The 18,298-nt window shown below is 39.5% G+C and overlaps 1 protein-coding gene across 6 annotated transcripts in view; it reads right to left on the bottom strand.

The window, feature by feature from the left end:
- The window catches only part of tox2 (TOX high mobility group box family member 2), an 89,460-nt gene that overhangs the window by 16,537 nt on the left and 54,625 nt on the right, over positions 1-18,298 (bottom strand). For all 6 annotated transcript variants that reach the window (XM_034869934.1, XM_034869931.1, XM_034869933.1 and 3 more), the window contains exon 4: positions 12,100-12,378. In XM_034869934.1, coding sequence (XP_034725825.1) covers positions 12,100-12,378 — 279 coding nt within the window. The remainder of the gene's footprint in view (positions 1-12,099; positions 12,379-18,298) is intronic.

Genomic DNA, 18,298 nt, shown 5'->3' with positions numbered 1-18,298 from the left:
AAACATGAATGGCCTATCATAGCTATAGCAGACACATTTCCATAGCAACAGCCTCCAGGCAATATTGCCACCCTTTAATCTGAGCCACACCATGTTTAATATAAACAAGTAGGAGACATGCAGAGCAGAGGAGTTCACTGGTGGAAGGCATTGTGGGTACTGGGTGTCCACCTTGCAAGTATAGAAACACAAAAAAAGGATCAGACATGCTCTGACAGACATACAGATATCTAGTTTTAATTTATCACATTGTTTTCTAAAATTGTGACCATACAATACATACTGATTCACCTCTTGTGGCGGGATTGGTAGAGATTTAAGTGGGAATTTTGTTTTCCACAAACAAATAAATAATTCACTGTATTTCTTGATTTTATTTTGAATCACACACATTTCATCCGCCATTCTTTATCTTCACTCTCATATTTCATAGCATTGACTGGATTTTCATTAGAGCTGAGTGCTCTATCCTAACTAATGAAGCACTAAGTCACTAGGAAATATAGAAACACATTGGATTCCAGTGAAAGTCTAATGAAACCGATAATCAAAGTTGGGGTATTTATAGCAACTGTAAAGACATATCAATGCAAGCACAAAGTCACTGATTGTATGAAGGGGTGCATTACGATATTACAGTTACTAGAAGCAGCTAAGTACAGTATAACGCCCAGAGGACTAGTGATCTTTAATCATAACAATCCTCTGATAATCTACTCCTAAAGGTTTCTGGTTGCTTTTCGTTGGAGCTTTCACCTGGGAAAGAGAGCAAGAAGTTATCACGTAGCGCCATCGAGCCTGAGCTAAATAAAGAGAGCAGCAGACGGCTGTACAAATATTATGAAATAATCTGACAAAGGTTGACGGTTGCCATAGGTACTGTATGCTAATTCCTAATGGTATCATCCAAAAGAGGGCACAGTGAGGAACATGACTTGGGTGGTCACTGATCTCTGCCTTTACAAATGACTGTTGACATGGGCCTCCTATAATGTTGATTTTTTATCTGGATATATGACTTGGTCACTGACGCAGCATGAATATGATGTTTGTTTTTTAGTGGGGTGAACCCAATACATAGTTGAGAAAGCTAACATTGCCAGTTGTCTTATTCTAGCTGAAGACGCTGACTCATTGAAAACTTTGCATTGAACACATCGTCGTTCTGGTTTTTCGGGTGTATTTCGTGATACAACTATAAACCAATAGCTGTCAACTTGAGCAATGCAGTGCCCTAAATTTACATTTATCTATATTTAGATTATTTATTAAGTTGGCTTCTGAGTTCTCTTGAGTATTGTCAAAGCTGTGCTTAACCTCCAGCAATTTAGTTGTCTGTTGTAAATCCCCGGGGGATCACAGTCTCTCACAAATGGAGAGGAGGAAAGGAAAGAGGCTGCTGGTAAAGAGAGAGGGTGGCAGAAAGTGTAAAAAAGTATAACAACAGCGAGAGAGAGAAAAAATACGCAAAAACACAAACCCACGTACTAAAATCCATCTCCAAAGTTACCAAGGGGACAGTTAGATATTGCCTTTTGGTGATGAGCAGCCAGGCAGACCTAAACTGTGATGTAAAGCCAGGAAACTCGGTGTGAACATGTTCCTCTGCCATCGTTACGCCTGTCGTGTTTGTATTCACATCTTGTACATCATAGTCAAATGGGAGTCAAATAACAAAGGCTTTCCAATTATGTGTAGCACATTGTGTGTGAGATGGAATATCACAAAGCCATTGTTCCCCTGCTCCTGCTGACCTTACCTTTGAAATGGTTTCACGGCTGCTCCAATTGCCTGCACCATTTGATTTAGCTAAGGGGATTTGACCACCAGCACAGAGATGAGAAAACGGGAGGAGAGAGCCCTACACAGCTACAAGGAGAAAGAGGAGAGATTCACACCAGAGGAGAGAAGAGCAGCTAACCTTGCTCTGTCCTTATGATGATTATACAAGAGTGGCATCTGTTTCATCATTTAACTAAGCAGGTTGATTGCTATGCAATGTTTTATTGCCTTGGCATCAAAATAAACCAGCCCAGTGGTGCTAAAGATTCAAAAAAGGCTGGGTTTCAACTTTTGTTATCATCTTAAATGAACTTAAAAAGTATTTAGTGTGTCAGTTCTTAAATAAGTCAATACACTTTTTGTTCACTTAGTTTGAAATGTGAATGAAAGCTGCAATGTATTCACTAATGATAAATCATTCTCCCCAAACTAGATATATTTTAGTAATTAGATTTTTTTAAGAAACATCACCTGCTTTAATCTGTGCTATCAGACCTTCAGACCCTCTCTCTGTCCCGCCCCGGCCTGTTTGAATCCACAGTGATCAATGCTTCAGAGAGTCCTGAGACTTTCCTCTCCTCGCTCCCTGCTTGACGGGAGCCATCTTGTTTAGAGTGATGGCTCACTCACACAGGTTCACGGCTGCTATTGTAAAATCACCCAGCGTTTAATTGAAACAAATGACTATAATAATAGAACATTATCCCTGCAGGCACCCAGCCATGACAGCTTTAATTAGAGGCGCGTTCAAGACCTGATCCTTCAAAAGCCCAGCCGCCGCGCAACACGGTGGTAAACACGCCTTTAGATGGGGAGCCATCCCCGGGCCTCACAACCCTCAAAGATACTTCTCATTCACCCCGAGGGCAAAGTACTAACAACCCTGTTCCTCAAAGAGCCTCAGAGCCTCCTTCCCTCCCTCTACTCTCTCTCTCTCTCTCTCGTCTTCTCTCTCCCTCCATCCATGTCTTCGGTTTATCAAGCTTACATATACCCAGGAGGGTCATTTACACAAGCTGAGGGAAATTAATAAGAGTGTGGATTTATGAATCATACGCTACTTAAGTATGAAAGCAAAGGCAAAACGCTGCTTCTGCCTTCTTGTGACATCAGACAGATGCTAAGTAAGGAGATACGATGGGCAGCAGATGCAGCCGGGATGTCTGAGAAGAAGAAACACAAGTGATTTAAGTATTTGTCAAAGCTTAATTGGATGTGTTTTTAAAAAAGTAGTCGAGATGACTTATAAAATCTCATTCAATGCGACAAGGACAATTTGATTCAGCTGTAATGTGATGCTGGGATCCAGGTGCACTACCAACCCACTGCATTTAGCAACACACTATTAAAACCACATTTTATTTAACAGCTTGGCAGTCACTTCATGTTGCCAAAACAAGACACTGTAAGGTCATCGTTCCAATAACACGCGAGTCAAAAGTAAAAATGTGAAATACTTGCTCTTACACCTCCTGCGCTGAACTGTGATCAAGTAATTAATGGCAGAAAAACAGCAATACCTCCCAAACCCACAGCATGAGGAAATAATTACGAGTTTAAACAAACTTGAAAAGAGAGAAAAAGCTGTTACAAAGAATGTCTTATAGCCAAACTGTTGAAAGGGTGTTTGCCACTATGTCTTTCTAAGCCAGGACTGACTTTTTTAAGTTGTGCCATGCAGATAAATACTAAAATAAGAAACACAAGTGAAGTTAAAACAAAAGTAAGGTCTACTTGTATGCTGATGTATGTTCTGGTATTCTTTTGTTTTCCTTTGTGTGGAAAGTACTCAACATCTGTGACTTTTATTATTATTATTGTTAATTAATAAATCTTAAAGTATAGCTGGAAGCGTTTGCACAAAGATCCTTATGTGCCTGGTTGTGATTGATTGTTAGTTAGAAAAGTACTGTACCACCCTGAACGCATCTCAGATTGAATCTGTGGCAGCAACAAGGCAGTGGTTTATTTGCAGATAGTAATGTCATGATGTCCCCCTTGGCACCATCCTCCATGTTCCTCATTACTGCTAATGTCAGAACCCCCTTTGCTTTTATTTTCTCTCTCTCTCTTTCTCTCTCTCTCTCCAACCACCCCCTCCTCCCCCCAGTTCTCTCTCTTGTTCCTCAGTCCTTTTTAGTCTCTCTCTCTTGTTCTCTCTCACTATCTCTTGCTCTCAGTCTCGCTCCCTCTCAGCCCGGGCGTGTCTCTGAGCTCACCTCACAAAGCACAGCGTCAGAGAATCAGAGCCTTGCCTGACATGACATGTAGGAGACGGTTGTGAGGAGCGGTAGGGACACACACTCTTGACAGCAGAAGGCAAGACTCCTCTGCTCTCACTAATGAGACTCCTGACTGCAGTGTCAAACACAGTGTGTGTGTGTGTGTGTGTGTGTGTGTGTGTGTGTGCGTGCGTCTGTGTGTGTGTAAATATTCCACAATTTTGTGTGGGCGTGCCCCCAACGCTCACACAACAAAAAAGTGAATGTAGATGCAGAAATAATGAACACAAAAACAAGAAAGAGCACACAAATAAGAAGTAGGTGCACACAGTATGTGTGTGCACAGCACTGTAGGTGCTGCACAAGTGCAGGTCATGGCGAGGTGATTTTCATGTGTGTAAAATCCTCTCAGAAAATAATTTCACACATTTCTGACAGAAGCCATCTTCACCTTATTCTTTTGCTTTGATCTATGACAAAAACGGCAGACAAACAACAAACATATTAACTCATTGCTATTGGTATGGTACACAGCTCACACGGTTCACTGCATCACACCTTGAGTTACAGTATGTTTGAGGCTTTTTGTTTTTGTTTTTAAAACAAAATTTTCAACGCACACAAAAAAGTATTGGTTTTATAAAAGAATCAGATCACTTTAAACAGGTTTTCACCCAGATTTAATGTCCTAACACATCCAAATGTTGACTTTCCTACAGCAAGACCAATCAGTAACGTTCATGGTGCGTTGCTACAAAGACAGTTCAGAAAATAGTGGTAAAAAAATGGATAGAAAAAAACAAATTATGTTGTTTAACAGTTTTTAAAAACTAATAAAACAGACTTCCCAAATAAAAAGCAGTAAATCCTGTAAATGCTGAGCAAAATATGTCAATTTACTTTGTGTCTGCTGTGAGATTTTGTGACATCTCTTTCTATTAAAATATCAAATGTAAACTGTGACAATTATCTAATAATTTCTCAAAACCTTTTCTCTTACTTGGCAGCATCAAGGACAAACTCTACCCATGAATCCTGCCTGTACCCTGTGTCTCTTGGTGCTGGATTACAGTAACACTACAAACTGTAATTCATGAATACACAAAGTGGTTTAATCACCCTGGCTCGAGCCACTCTTGTGCACATTAGCAGACAGAGTGGCAGTGTTGTGTAAGACTCGTGGTTGGCAGAACAGCAGGGGAGACGTCCCTGAGTGAGTTGACATGAGACGGCTCTCCGCCGCCACCAGGGCAGAATATTCCTGGTTGTGAAAGCAGAATGAGCTGATGGATGGTTGAGATAGGGCACAGTGCAATATGGACACGATTTCATGGCACGATAAATCTCAGCAGGGGCCCGTGGCTAAGTGTAATATGAAATCCCTTATCTATGTATCTGCTTCATAACACCGGCTATCTGCTGCAGCTGGAATCAGCCTTTGTTTCTTTGGCTTCTGTTCTTTGCTTGGACGCTACAGTATTGGAGGAGGGCGATGATGACAACACGTGTGTGATAACCCGTCTTTTACATGGTTGTTTTTGAAATACGATGTGATGAATTATCTAAATTGAAAATTGTCACTGTGGAGATCTTTTTCCATTACCTTTGATCGCACAGATAGGCGGCGTTATTAGAAGAGATTTTTGCATAGCACTCCGAGCTAGCCAGTGTTTGTACAAAACACGTTTGAATTATAACTGCAATATAAATGGAATGCAATTTGTCTCACATAACTGATCCTTTTAAAGTCTGGTGTGTGTGTGTCTGTCTGTGTCTGTGTGTGTTACTTAACACCGTTCATTTAGAATGTCTGAATAAAAAGAAAGAAATTAAGTCGGAACCTTATCCTCTGATTAGCTTAATCCGAGGTTAATCGACTATATCAGAATGGAGAAAATAAATGAGCTGCTGTTCCATTTTGCAATAAAAATCCCCCCCCAAATGATGAAATTGGAAAATACCCTATATTTCTTTTAAGATATTTCTTAATATACAACTACAGTTTCATATCACATTGCCAGAGAAATAAGGCACTTTCTCCCAGGAGATGAGAAAAGAATTGAATTTTTCCTTATCGGTCATCTATTTTTCCACAGAATGCTATTACTTGCTGCCTGCCGTTGCTACGCAACAGGAAATATTAATAGGACCTTTTATTAGCTAGGCTTAACCAGTGGAGTACTAAAATGAGGAAGTGGAAAACATGAATGTGTTACATAAATCTCTAAACCTTTCAGGGCTTGCACAAGTCTCTGTTTGTCCAGTGATTTATGGCTGTGATGGTTCATTTATGGGAGAGGGAGGTGGGAAATGCCAAATGGAACATTAGCCTTAGGGACAATTTGGAAATAAATAATCACAAAAAAATATAAAATAAAAGGGGGAAGCAATTTAAAGAACAGCCTTTTCCTCTGCAGATTTCAAGGGGCCATCAAACAAGCAAGTGATATTTTTGTTCCGCTGGAGGCATTGATCATTTAAAATCATCTGTGCCTGAATCAACATTGGAATAACTAATACAAGTCCCGTTCTATCTCTGGGCTTGTTGAACTGTGGTGGAAAGCGACAGACATTCCATCATTTTCCGCAGACGCTCTAATCCCTTTAAAAAAAATGACTGAAAATGAAGGTCTTTCAAAGGAGAAATAGGTTTTCTTCATCTGAATGAAAAGTATAAAATAAGGCAGAGCCTCAAAGAGCAGGCAGTCTGTTAAGGTAAGACAAATTTAAAGTCCATATTGGAAAAGTCTAAACACATTTAATGACAGTATTCCTGAAAACTTACTTGATAACAGTTGAGGTGACGTACAGTACTATTCATCTTACAGACTTAGAATTAGTAGACGAAGATTTCTCTATATAAATACACCACTTCATCTCTAATCCACCTCTTTCTCAGTCCCGTGTTTATACAGAAACCGGCAGGTGTACAGTATGCGATAATATGTTTGCTGAGACCCTCCATCAGAGAGAGAACACATTAAAACACACCTCTGCTCTCTTATCATTAATTCATCCCAGCTTGTCTGTGACAAGTTCAGTTGACATTGCAGCTCATATTTCATTCACGCAGGCTTGGAGAGCGAGCACCTGCCAGGAGCACTTAATGCCCTGTGAGTAAAAAAATAGAAAAGAATAGAAAACACAGGCATCCGCCCAACTTAACATGACAATCAGTTTGGGATTAACACGTGATAATTAACCTTAACAATTGAAAAGAAAGAGCTTGTGATGAAATTCCCCATTTAAATATTGGTAACAAAAGGATTTAGAAGTATGAATTTGAATATGAATACAGATGGTTGCCCACCATCATTAAAAAATGAACTGACCCTAATTGAGGCAGATTCATATCTTGTGTTCAGAAAAAGCTATATGCAGCCAAGTCTGCATATAGCTTTTTCTGCTAATACATAGCCGCTACACATAATATCCTCTGGCTGATTATACATTCATCATCTGTTACATATTCAAAACATCACACTCAAGAAACCAGTTTGATGACGGCTAATGTTGCACGCATCATTGAGGAAGATGAAAAAAAAAACTTCATCAAAGATAATTTATTCCAGTTGCAGGTCATATGAATTTGTGGAGCATTTTAAATATACTATAATTGAATATGGAGCCTTTCTGTTCAAACAGATTACAGATGTAGTTGTTGCGGCACAGGTGCGTGAAGCTAATAAATCTCTCTAGCCAGTAATGATAAAAATTTCACTTTAGGCAAGTTTTGGAGTAAATAAAGACACAACAGACAACAACAAGGCCACTTCACTTGTGAGTTCAGAAATGATTCACTAGCAGCAGCAGATATGGGTATCTTTCTGGGCTGTGTTGATAAGATCAATGCAACCTGAGCATGGCTATTAAATGTCTAATGTGTTTTGGAACTTGTAGATGCTATGACTGTGGGGGCATTAACACACACAGAGAGAGAGAGAGAGAGAGAGAGAGAGAGAGAGAGAGAGAGAGAGAGAGAGAGAGAGAGAGAGAGAGAGAGAGGCCCTGCCAAGTGCCTCAGAGAAAAGAGCTCTCCGAAAGATATCAGGTTTGGCCAGGAGGGGCTTCCGATCTCATCACAATAAGCATCAGCAAAAGAAGAAACAAGCAAAAATACAAAAAAATACCTCATCTATTGACATTGGCCTTTTTTCAAAATTAGGAGAGTACAAACAATTATCTCTTTCGTGTTTTGTGTCAGCAGAGGACGAATAAAACCCTAAAACGTCCCCCCCCCTGGTTGGCCAGGAAAGCTGGCTTCCATTTACTCCTGTTGTTCCTGTCGAGGATCAGCCTGGCAATATTGGATAGTTTTGTTATGTTAACATATCCCACGAACCAAATCCAACAATGTATTGATCTTTACAAGTGGATCTGCAATGACAACAATTGTTTTCATTGTTGTTTAGTTTTTTAGACATCTAGTTAACATGTCAGAAAATAGTGAAAAATACCTTAATTACAAATTGTTGGTAGTTTCCATCAACAACCACAAGATAATCAATGTTCTATTATAGTCAACTAAAACACTTGGAAATATTCACATAAAGATGTTGGAACCAATGTATTTGCCACTTTTACTTGAAAATAACCTAAAGAACTGATTATCCAATTCATTTTCCTAATTGACGACTCGATTTAGCTCTGCTTAAGTATTGCCTATGTAGCCAAACACCTCCATTGTTGTTTAACTATCAAGTTCCTTCTTTACCGTAAACATGGGCAGTGTCTAGTCCAAATTCAAAATCCTGCTGCTGTAAATAAAATATCTGTAACTGATTTGTACATCTGTTGTTGGTCAGAAAACCACAGACAGGGTAGGGAAGTCAGAAAGTTTTTGAGACAGACTAACTCATTGTTGGCTTTGGTCTTTCCATGGGACGCACTGTAATCTTACTCTTTAATATTCTCTAGTCTTTATTTTGCATTTAAGTGAAGGTCTTCATAGTTTCCAGTGGAGGATCCACACCCACAATCCACTGTTGCATCCACCTAAAGATCTAGATCTATACACCATTTAGTCCCACAGTTCACCCAAACACCACAAAAAAAAAGAATGCACTATAGTCTACTATCTATTGTGTCTAACATCTCCCCGACTATGATCAATTGCTGCTGTAATGCAGCTCTCCACTCTTAAATCCTTTTTGTTATATAATCGCCCTATTTATTTTATGTTTATATTGTTGCACCTGCAATGGAGTACTTTCAAACATCCTCGTACTTGAATCACGTAGACACGCATTTAGAAACCAGAAGCTCTCAGCCTTTTGTTGAGAAAGAATAACCTTATTTCACTCAACCGAGTTATCTCTAAAATATCTAATAATGAAATCCAGGAGGTACAGAAAGCTGGAGGTATACGCTCATTTTGAATAAGAGTTACCTCTCTCTTCTTTGCAATTTCTTCTTGCTTTCCTCCCCACAATGCCCCCCCCCCCCTTGCGCCCCATGTCCCCCACCCCCCTCTTTCTCTCCATCCTCACCCCTCCCCTCTTCATCCAACTCTATTGCACTCTTTTCATTGCCCAGCTCACGTATTGAATCTGCCTGATGAAAACAGATCTCACTGCAGCACCACAATAGAATGGCTGATGCAGGAAAGATGAACCCTAATGGATTTTTTTTTTTTTCAATGTGCTCAAGATTGAATATAAGGCCTGACCTCCAGATGTAGTGGATCCATTTCAACAGCAGAAATATTGTTTATAGTGAGGACACAAAAACACATAGACACACTTGGACACACACAAACAGTATGTCCACAGCACCAAAATCTTATCTACATATAGAACTCAAATACTTTATTTTTAAGTCCAAAATTAGAATTAACCCTTGTTTTGTATCTATCCATGTCAAGTGAGGTATTCATTATGATAGAATCTCATGTTTGAACTGCAGAGTTTGCTTAATTACGCTGCTCAACAGACTGTATCAAGGTGAGGCACCAGTTTAATAGACACTCCGTTCTCAGCACAAATGAACCTCTGCTACGGTTTGGTGGTTTCGCCAGGCAGCCTATTTGACTTAGACATTTCTGAGTTTGCTTTATATGCTGCTTTTTTGCAGTAAAGTTGAGGCAGAGACCTGAAAAGGTCTCCTGTATGCTCAAAGACCTTCCTTCACAGCCAGTCAGAAATATCAAGGTTTGAGAGGTTACAACACTTTTTAAAGATCACTGATAATCTAGTTAAAAGATGTAATTTCTTTTGGACTTTGCTTGATCTATTTGCTTCTTAGTGACCCTGAATATAAATGTAATTTGGACAATCATTATGTGTTGCATTTATCTTTGTGTCTCCACATTAAACAGATTATCAATCACCGGCAGTTACCAGCATTTAACGTGTATGTGTTTTGATTATATGTTCCTATTGTGTGTCATAATAAACATTTCAAATCTCATGCATTTTATCCCCCAACCTGAAATACTCAATCTATTAAAACCACAGTGTGGCCCTCCGTAGCTGTAACAAATATCCTGAATGCCGAGCGAGAGTCTGGCCAATCAACCACTGTCTCCACAGTAAAGGTCATGACCAAAATGTGAAATGAATATTAAGATAAATGAGACATGAATGCAATACCCAGGGGGAATATTCCAACATTATATATAATATACTGTATAATATGTTTATATATCAGATCTAGTTTTTAGATTTTGGCTATAGGCTGATGGTTGTTCCATCTTGTCTATCCTGTTCATGATTAACATTATAATACATTGATCGGCACCAGTCTGTATTTAATGCATACTGTATATAAAATATTATCTTTTCTTTTCATTAACATAAACTAAAGACATGGCCGACTCAGACAGAAAAAGAACAATAAAAGATTAGCTATTTCTGTATATTTTAATTATATCTCAGTCAACATCAAGTAATTTATGAAGGTAGGATATTCTGACTTACAAACCCTGGCCATAAAAATCTTTGCATACATGTTGATATATAATGTGTTCTTTTCTTTTCTTTCTTTCTCAGTGCTGCAATCAATTATAATCAATCACACCTGTCCAAATTTCAAAGGGAACCACTGAATCAAAAAGTAAACCCTACAATGAATGTTATTTAGTGCACCTGTATTACAATATTTACATATTGGTCACTGAATAGGATTTTTTTTTAAAAGGCCAACATTACTTTGAACTCCACCGTTTACTCATTTCTTGCCATGTGAGGCCATATGTATCCTATAGAAGAGTTTGCTAAATGCAAATCCTTTGCTTATTGCAGCCTATACTTTACGCATAAGTTTAACATGTATCATTTGTTGTGCTAGAAACCTGCTCTATTTCCTGCAGGTCCCCTGAATGCAATTACAGTTTGGAGATGTTAATTTGTGGAGGAGTAGTTCTGTGTGGAGCTGAGGGAGTAATCAGTGCGTATTCATGTTTGAAGGCTTGACAGATTGACCGATGCATGCTGTCGAAGGTATATATGACGCTGATGGATTTACCCACAATTCTTTTCTCCATGCATCAGAGCTGACATGGCTACAGCTGAACAATACTTCAGTCCCCCTACTTAGCCCCCTTCTTCACGTCTTGAAAATTACATTTACCTTATAGGGTTGAAATCTGTTTGGTATTAGAGAGATCTTTTAAATGGATGGTTTTGGATGTTTTTGCAATATTCAAAAAGCTTTGAAAATCCTTTTAAAAGTCAAATTTGCCCAATCGCTTGTGTGCTCCATCATCTTTTTTCCCCAAAAATTGCAATTTTGTATCTGCCTCAGTGTATGGCGTCTGCTCAGTGTTTGTGTGTGTGTGTGTGTGTGTGTGTGTGTGAGGGTTAATACGTTGTCCTTCATCCTGGGTATTTCAAATTTAAAAAACAAAATCTTTAAAGTCCTACAGTTATGTTAAACGCCAGCACAGCTTAAATCCCACCCCAAACTAAAAGGGTTTAGTTTGAGTCCAACACCCTTTTCTCTAAGGTATCACATATTTTTGTCACTGTTACTAAAGGCTTAAACTGTCGAAACATTTGTGAACATTACTAAAAAATATTCTCTGACTCCTTGAACATCAGCTCTGTGGTGTTACAAGGCCCACGTGGAATGGTTCAGTCCACTTAGTGCTACTCACCGAGGGCATTTGGCTGGAGACGAGGTGGCTGTCCTGTGCCAGCATGTTAGACATCATGAGTGTGGGCAGCTCTGGGTAGGAATACGGGTTGATGAGCCCATTGTGTTGCAGCGAGTGGCAGAGGTAGCCTGTAGAGTCATGCTCCATCAGGTGAAGAAGAGGAGGCTCAGGGTGGTTAGGTGGAGTGATGGGGGGGATCTCGTAGTCTTCGTCCCCGGCTCCGTTTCCACTTCCCGAGCCACCGCCTCCGCCGCCGCCGCCACTCTGACCTGTGTAGTTCTGAGAAAGGGCAACAGGGAGAAAAAAGGGAGAAAAAAGGAAATTGTGGATATCCGTAGATCAAATTAAGACTGAATCATAACTAATAGTCCATATTGGTTGCAGATGTAGACATTCAGCTTACAATGCTGGAGTCACTAGATAGACAGGAACAGTTATTTTGGGCGCCACAGGGTGCAGATGTCCTGTTCCTGTTTCCTGTGTGGGTCATGTTAGGTACGGTGAATGGAGCACCTCCAAGACTTGAATGTGTATACAACTCTCCCCTTTGAGTCATCAGTATCACAAAAGGTGAGCATTACATTTCAAAATGTCTAGTTCTTTGATCACAAGTCAAAGATACAAGCATGTGTGTATACAGTGCAACCAAGGTGAAATTCGTTAGTAAGCATCAAATCCAATCCAAAACATACATAGAGCTGTTTAAATCAGTCCACTTTTGGATTCTTGGTCAATTTTGGATGAATGTGCTAACTATGGTGTGATTTGCTCCCAAATGCAAAAACAAAGCACTCACAAATTGCTAGCGCTCTAATTCACGCCCCTAATTGGCTTCTTCTCCATGGCAATGCCAACTAAGGTTAATGGGTTTCACATTATTTAGAGCCATTCACAACAACAAACTGGTGGATTTTTTTTCTTTTTAGTTCTTTCTTAAAAGTGGAATTCATTCAAACTAACATCTAGTGGTGTTTGTCTCTGCCGCACATTATGGATGAGAATACCCAAGTGTGTTATTGCTTACTTACTTATAACTGCGTATTATTGAGTATTACATAGGAAGAAAAAATGATAAATTGAATACTGAGGACTGAAACATGTTTTGTTGTACTAGATAGGCGAGTCAGTTGCTGATTATGCTTGGATCCACTGACCACTACAGTGGTCATTACATCCAATGCGGTGGTCTGGAGCTGAACAGATCTGTGTAACTTTTGTTGTGTAACCTAACAAGTAAGGCGGATGTCAACATAATCTTAAGAATCATTCATATGTTAGCATCTTGTTCAACCATGAATTCAGTTTCCTGCCATTCTACAAATAGCTTTGTAAACTGTTTAAATTCTGATCCGTCATTTTGTTAGAGGAACCGGTGTAATTTTGTTTCAAATGTTGAACATCTCATTTTGGAACAAAAACCTGATGCTTAGCAATCAGTAATAAAGAAGACCAACAGCCTGCTGTATTTTTGTGCTGTCACGCTAACACAGTAAGTCCAATCAGATCAGAGTTCCGCACAGAGCAAGAAGAAAAGAAAAATAGCAGGGAAATTCAAGGGGGAATGAAAAGCAATTTTGTCTGAGACGATCCAACTTGACTCCCATTGTAATGACTGAGTCAAATTAATCATCACAAATAATATTCTGGTGTCAGCTATTCAAGGTTTTTTTAATAGAATTTTTATGATTCATGTCTAGCAGTATACATCAAACAGTCAGTTCTGCAACATTTCTGAAATAAATTCAATATCATCTTTGTGTAGGCTGTCATCCTCGGCAGCAGAGTGGTCATTTATCTCTCAAACAGATACTTTTAGAAAATAAGGGGCATGGGGAGATGGAAGAAAGGAGTGAGGATACGGGGCACATTTTTCTTCCTTCTCTATAGAGGTGAGTGTAAAGGCCCATTCTGTAATGCTGTGACCATATAAATTACAGGTTTGTTCAAATATATAACTGAAAAGGTTGACCTCCAAAAAATAAAAATTAGCATTTTCAGCTGCTTGTAATAAGGAAATAGGCCTGTTTTACTGCAAACGAACATCAACCAAGATCCGAAAATATTTATGATGTGGATTTTGTTGTTCCCTAATGTTGGTGTTTGTTTTGAAGTGATAGCAGCTTTTAATCCGTGTGTTTTTTGATGTAGCGGTGGAGCAAGTCTTTCTTTCCCGATTGGAATCACAGATTGTGCCTTTAAAGTACAAAGTAACCAATACTCTTTTTTTCTTTTTACAACTTTACTTTTCAGCAGGATTAAAATGGATCTAATGTCTTTAAAATGCATCCTTATCTAAGGCAGTAAGCCCAAAGCCAGATGAGAGGAATTTCATTAAGTTACCATACCTAAAACACTAAAATACCTATCTTTAATTTGACCACAAAGAAAGGGTGTTAGCAATGTTTTATTGTGCAGAAAGAATCTAGACACAGACTCAGCGTGCAAAGTGCCCTTTTATCTTCCTACATGTTACACCAAATGAAAGAAGGAATAGATGAGAAGTGGGATTGCCTCGACTTGATTTACTTTGTCCTAACATAGCCTGCAAGCCAGTTGATGTACATTTTTTGGACTGTCCTTTGAAGACAGATGTTTTTGTGGACCTTTGGGGATAATGTTATTGTTGGGTCTAATGGACAAGAAAACGAACATTTCCTGAGATTCATTTTCCGTCATAATTGTTGGAAGGAAACTGAATTGTCTGCTGTAAACATTGGAGCCATTGTGTAAAGTGAGTCCCTTTGCATCGGCGTCATCTTTCAACGTGCTTCGCTACAACTGCGTGCGGCCACTGTGTAATCTGAAGACCGCCACGCTTAGTCATCATCTAGCATATCCATCGAGCTTTTGTTTTTTGAGTATAACTATATATATAAATATCCACACTACAGAAACATTATTTCCGGTCCCATCCGTTGCTTTTGATTGTGCAAAGGGACTCGGACAGAGAATGTGTCATGTGTTAGATTGCTATGAGGGATCATCCAGTGCCCTTGATGATAAAATGTAAATACCAAGGACATTCCCAGTTGGATTGTGGCAAGATAAATTATTCATATGCCTCTATTCAGATGCATGTACAGAACCACATGTACACTCTGGCTAATGTATACTGTTTTCTCCTTTAAAAGTAAAATCCTAAAAACAGCAATGTATTTGATGGATCATACAGAGCAGCGTGTATCCTAGTATGGAACTGGCTTTTTTCAAACAAAAGCCTGCTCTTTATTTTCCCCCTATGAGGTACTTGTCATGGGTTTACTTTCAATAGTCAGGGCCATATTCCTAACTAAAGCTGCATTACACGCATTCTATTTTCTCCCTGAAACATCCTTTATATTCCTCCTCTTATTAATACCTCACACTATAGGGAGCGTTATTTCCAATACACAGTATGCTCAGTCTGAGCAACTGAGCGAAACACAATCTGTAACATTTTAATTACGAGACAAATCTCTTGCCTGTAAGTGTTACATACCAGCACACCTTTCATTTGAAAGAAACAGATGAAGAGACAGTTGGTCTGGGACTGAGAGAGAAAATAACATTGATTGGGGGCCTTCCAGCTTGTCTTTTATTTGGCACAGATCTCTCCCTCTCTCTGTAATACTGCCTGAGTAGTCAAGGCTTTCTGGAGATGATATTGACTGTGGCTAATGGGTTATTATCTGTACATTCTTCTTCTTATTAGATTATTGTTGTAATGCCTGTAGAAATCTGGATTTGGGCCATAACCCAATTCCTATTTAATTTTATATTATATAAATTCTGTAAAATGATTCATTGCCATATAATTCATATGCCTTAAAAAAAGGAGCTGCATGCCATTTAGTATGTGTAAAACAGTACACGATCGTGGCATATAGTAATATTTTGATAATAGATCAATGGTTTAAGCCATTTTAATACGCAAATAAACCAAACATTCTCTGCTTGCAGAACTCAAATGTGAGGATTTTCTGCTTTTCTGTGTTGTATAATATTGTAAACTCAACATAGTTTGGACTCTTAACAGATAAAACAAGCCATGTTAATACATTGTTACCTTGGGCTCTGAGAAATAAATATTTTTTTCACTATTTCTTGAAAAAAAACCATTAGTTGCAGCCCTGGTCTTATTATTTGCCAGTTTATTGCTATATTCCCTAAAAGGGAACATCATTTTCAGAAAATTAGAATCTATCAATTATAATTGATAGATGGCCCACGAACAAAATAATCAAGCTAGACTTCAAGTGGCAACATAAGAACATACTAATTGCATATGTAAATTCAGGCCGGTTGCTTATGTGCCACACAGACCCGGAGTTTGAAGTCCTCTCAAGTGAGCGTTGGTTTTGGGGAGAGAGGGCGGGACCGACAGCTCAGAGACAGACGTGACAGATCTGCTTTACCACTAATGTGCACTTATCTGCCTATTGGAGAGCTTTGTCAAAGTGGTGATTTATGCTTAAAATCTCCACACACTACCACGTCCATCACAACCAAGACTCTTCATTCCAACACCTTCACGTATCCGCTGTGCAGAACTCTGCACACAGAGACAAAGTCAAGCCCTGTTATCTCTTCTTTCCACACAGTCCGATTTGCAAGGAAACGGTAGATTTATCTTTGGGAAGAATTTACGAGCATTATCTATTTTCATTCGCTCTGCCGTCGCTCTCCCAGAGGAGGATTATACTGCATATTTATGAATGATCTTGTTTACTAGTGTACACAGAGCTCTTGTTTTAATGTAACACAACAGAGGCAAATAGCTGTTGTAATACTACAAAGATCGCTAACTTTCAAACACTTGAACAGCATTAACTGATCTGCTATTTCTGTTTATTGGGTTTGTTTTTGATACTTCTCCTCTTTTACTCTCCCTCACTCTCTTTATCCCTCCATCTCTCTCAGTCAACTCATGCCTAATTAAAGCCATAGCTGTTGTTCTGCTACAATATCAAGTCAGGGGGGTATCAACGCACCACAAAGCCTTCTCTAGCGGAGCCCAAAAAGAGGGAGGGGGAGGTCCAAAGATCCAGTTACAGCCACCCTACACCTCCACTCTCCTCTTCCTCTCTTGGCTGGCCCAACCCCAGCCCGGCCTGTCCCTCACAGAGCCCAAACAGTTCTGGTCCTTGCTTTACATCCCCAGGACCCAATCAAGCCGCCCTCCCACGCATCCCTCTGTCATATCATCTCTCTCTAAAACAGCCAGGCTGCATTATTTATCTGTCACTATGTTACTGTTTGGGAATCATGAAAGGGGCTGTGGCGATGGGGATGCTAAACCACTATAAACTAAGTTTCTGTTTGGAGAATGAATGGGACGCCATGGTGGGAAGAGAAGAAGGTGGGAGAGAGAGAGATATAGAAATTGGGAGGCCGCAAGGGTGTGGTACGGGAGGGGGAAATAATAAAATAAAAGTGATACTCTTTCTAAGAAATAAAATCCAGCCACTATCTCTTCAGCCCTGGCCACAGCTAAGTGAGAAGAAATGATGCTGCTCTGTTAAAAAAAAAACTCCTTGTTTATCATTATGGAAGGGAACATATGGAGGTAATGGTGAGAATAACTGAATAACAACTGTCCAAAGACAGTGTGCCCCATTCACCCCATACACTGAGTTGATTACTAACTAACCTCCCATTGACTAAAACCAGCCTTTCTAATTGCTTATGTTTCCCCCTGTTTCTTTTATGTTTCCTTCCCCTCTTCTCCCTTGTGTATCCCGTTCCCAGTGCTCGTCTCACTTGTCAGTCCAGGTCAGGAGGTCATCCTCATCTGATCGCGTGTCAGAGCGGATTAGAATCAGAGCTTTGTGCCATGTCATATTTCATTATGCATTTGACTCATCTGGCAGGTCAAGGGGTCAGTGTGATTTGATTGGATGACAGAAATGATATAATTTGTGTTTAACCCTAGGCTGTATGAGGCTCTGAGTGGCGTACTAATGCATTCTGCAAAGACGGGGCAGGCCTTCTCCACAAGCAACTAATCTGAAGTGGCACACCGCAGAGTTGAAGGGGAGCCAGAGCTATTGCACAACATGGTGAGGTTATAAGGGAGGCTTTATCAAATAATAAACACAACCTTCCTTGTACCTCTGTTTCTGTCTGTCTCTCGCCCGTTTCCTTTTTACCCAGACATTAGCTGCCTTCTGCGACTAGTGTGTTGCTTTCCACTTCCTTTTTTCTTTCTTTATCAATTTGA

Source organism: Etheostoma cragini, chromosome 4, assembly GCF_013103735.1.
Source record: "Etheostoma cragini isolate CJK2018 chromosome 4, CSU_Ecrag_1.0, whole genome shotgun sequence".
Classification (NCBI taxonomy): Eukaryota; Metazoa; Chordata; class Actinopteri; order Perciformes; family Percidae; genus Etheostoma; species Etheostoma cragini.
Note: the sequence above shows the minus strand (reverse complement) of the source record. Positions and strands in the feature narration are given on the sequence as shown.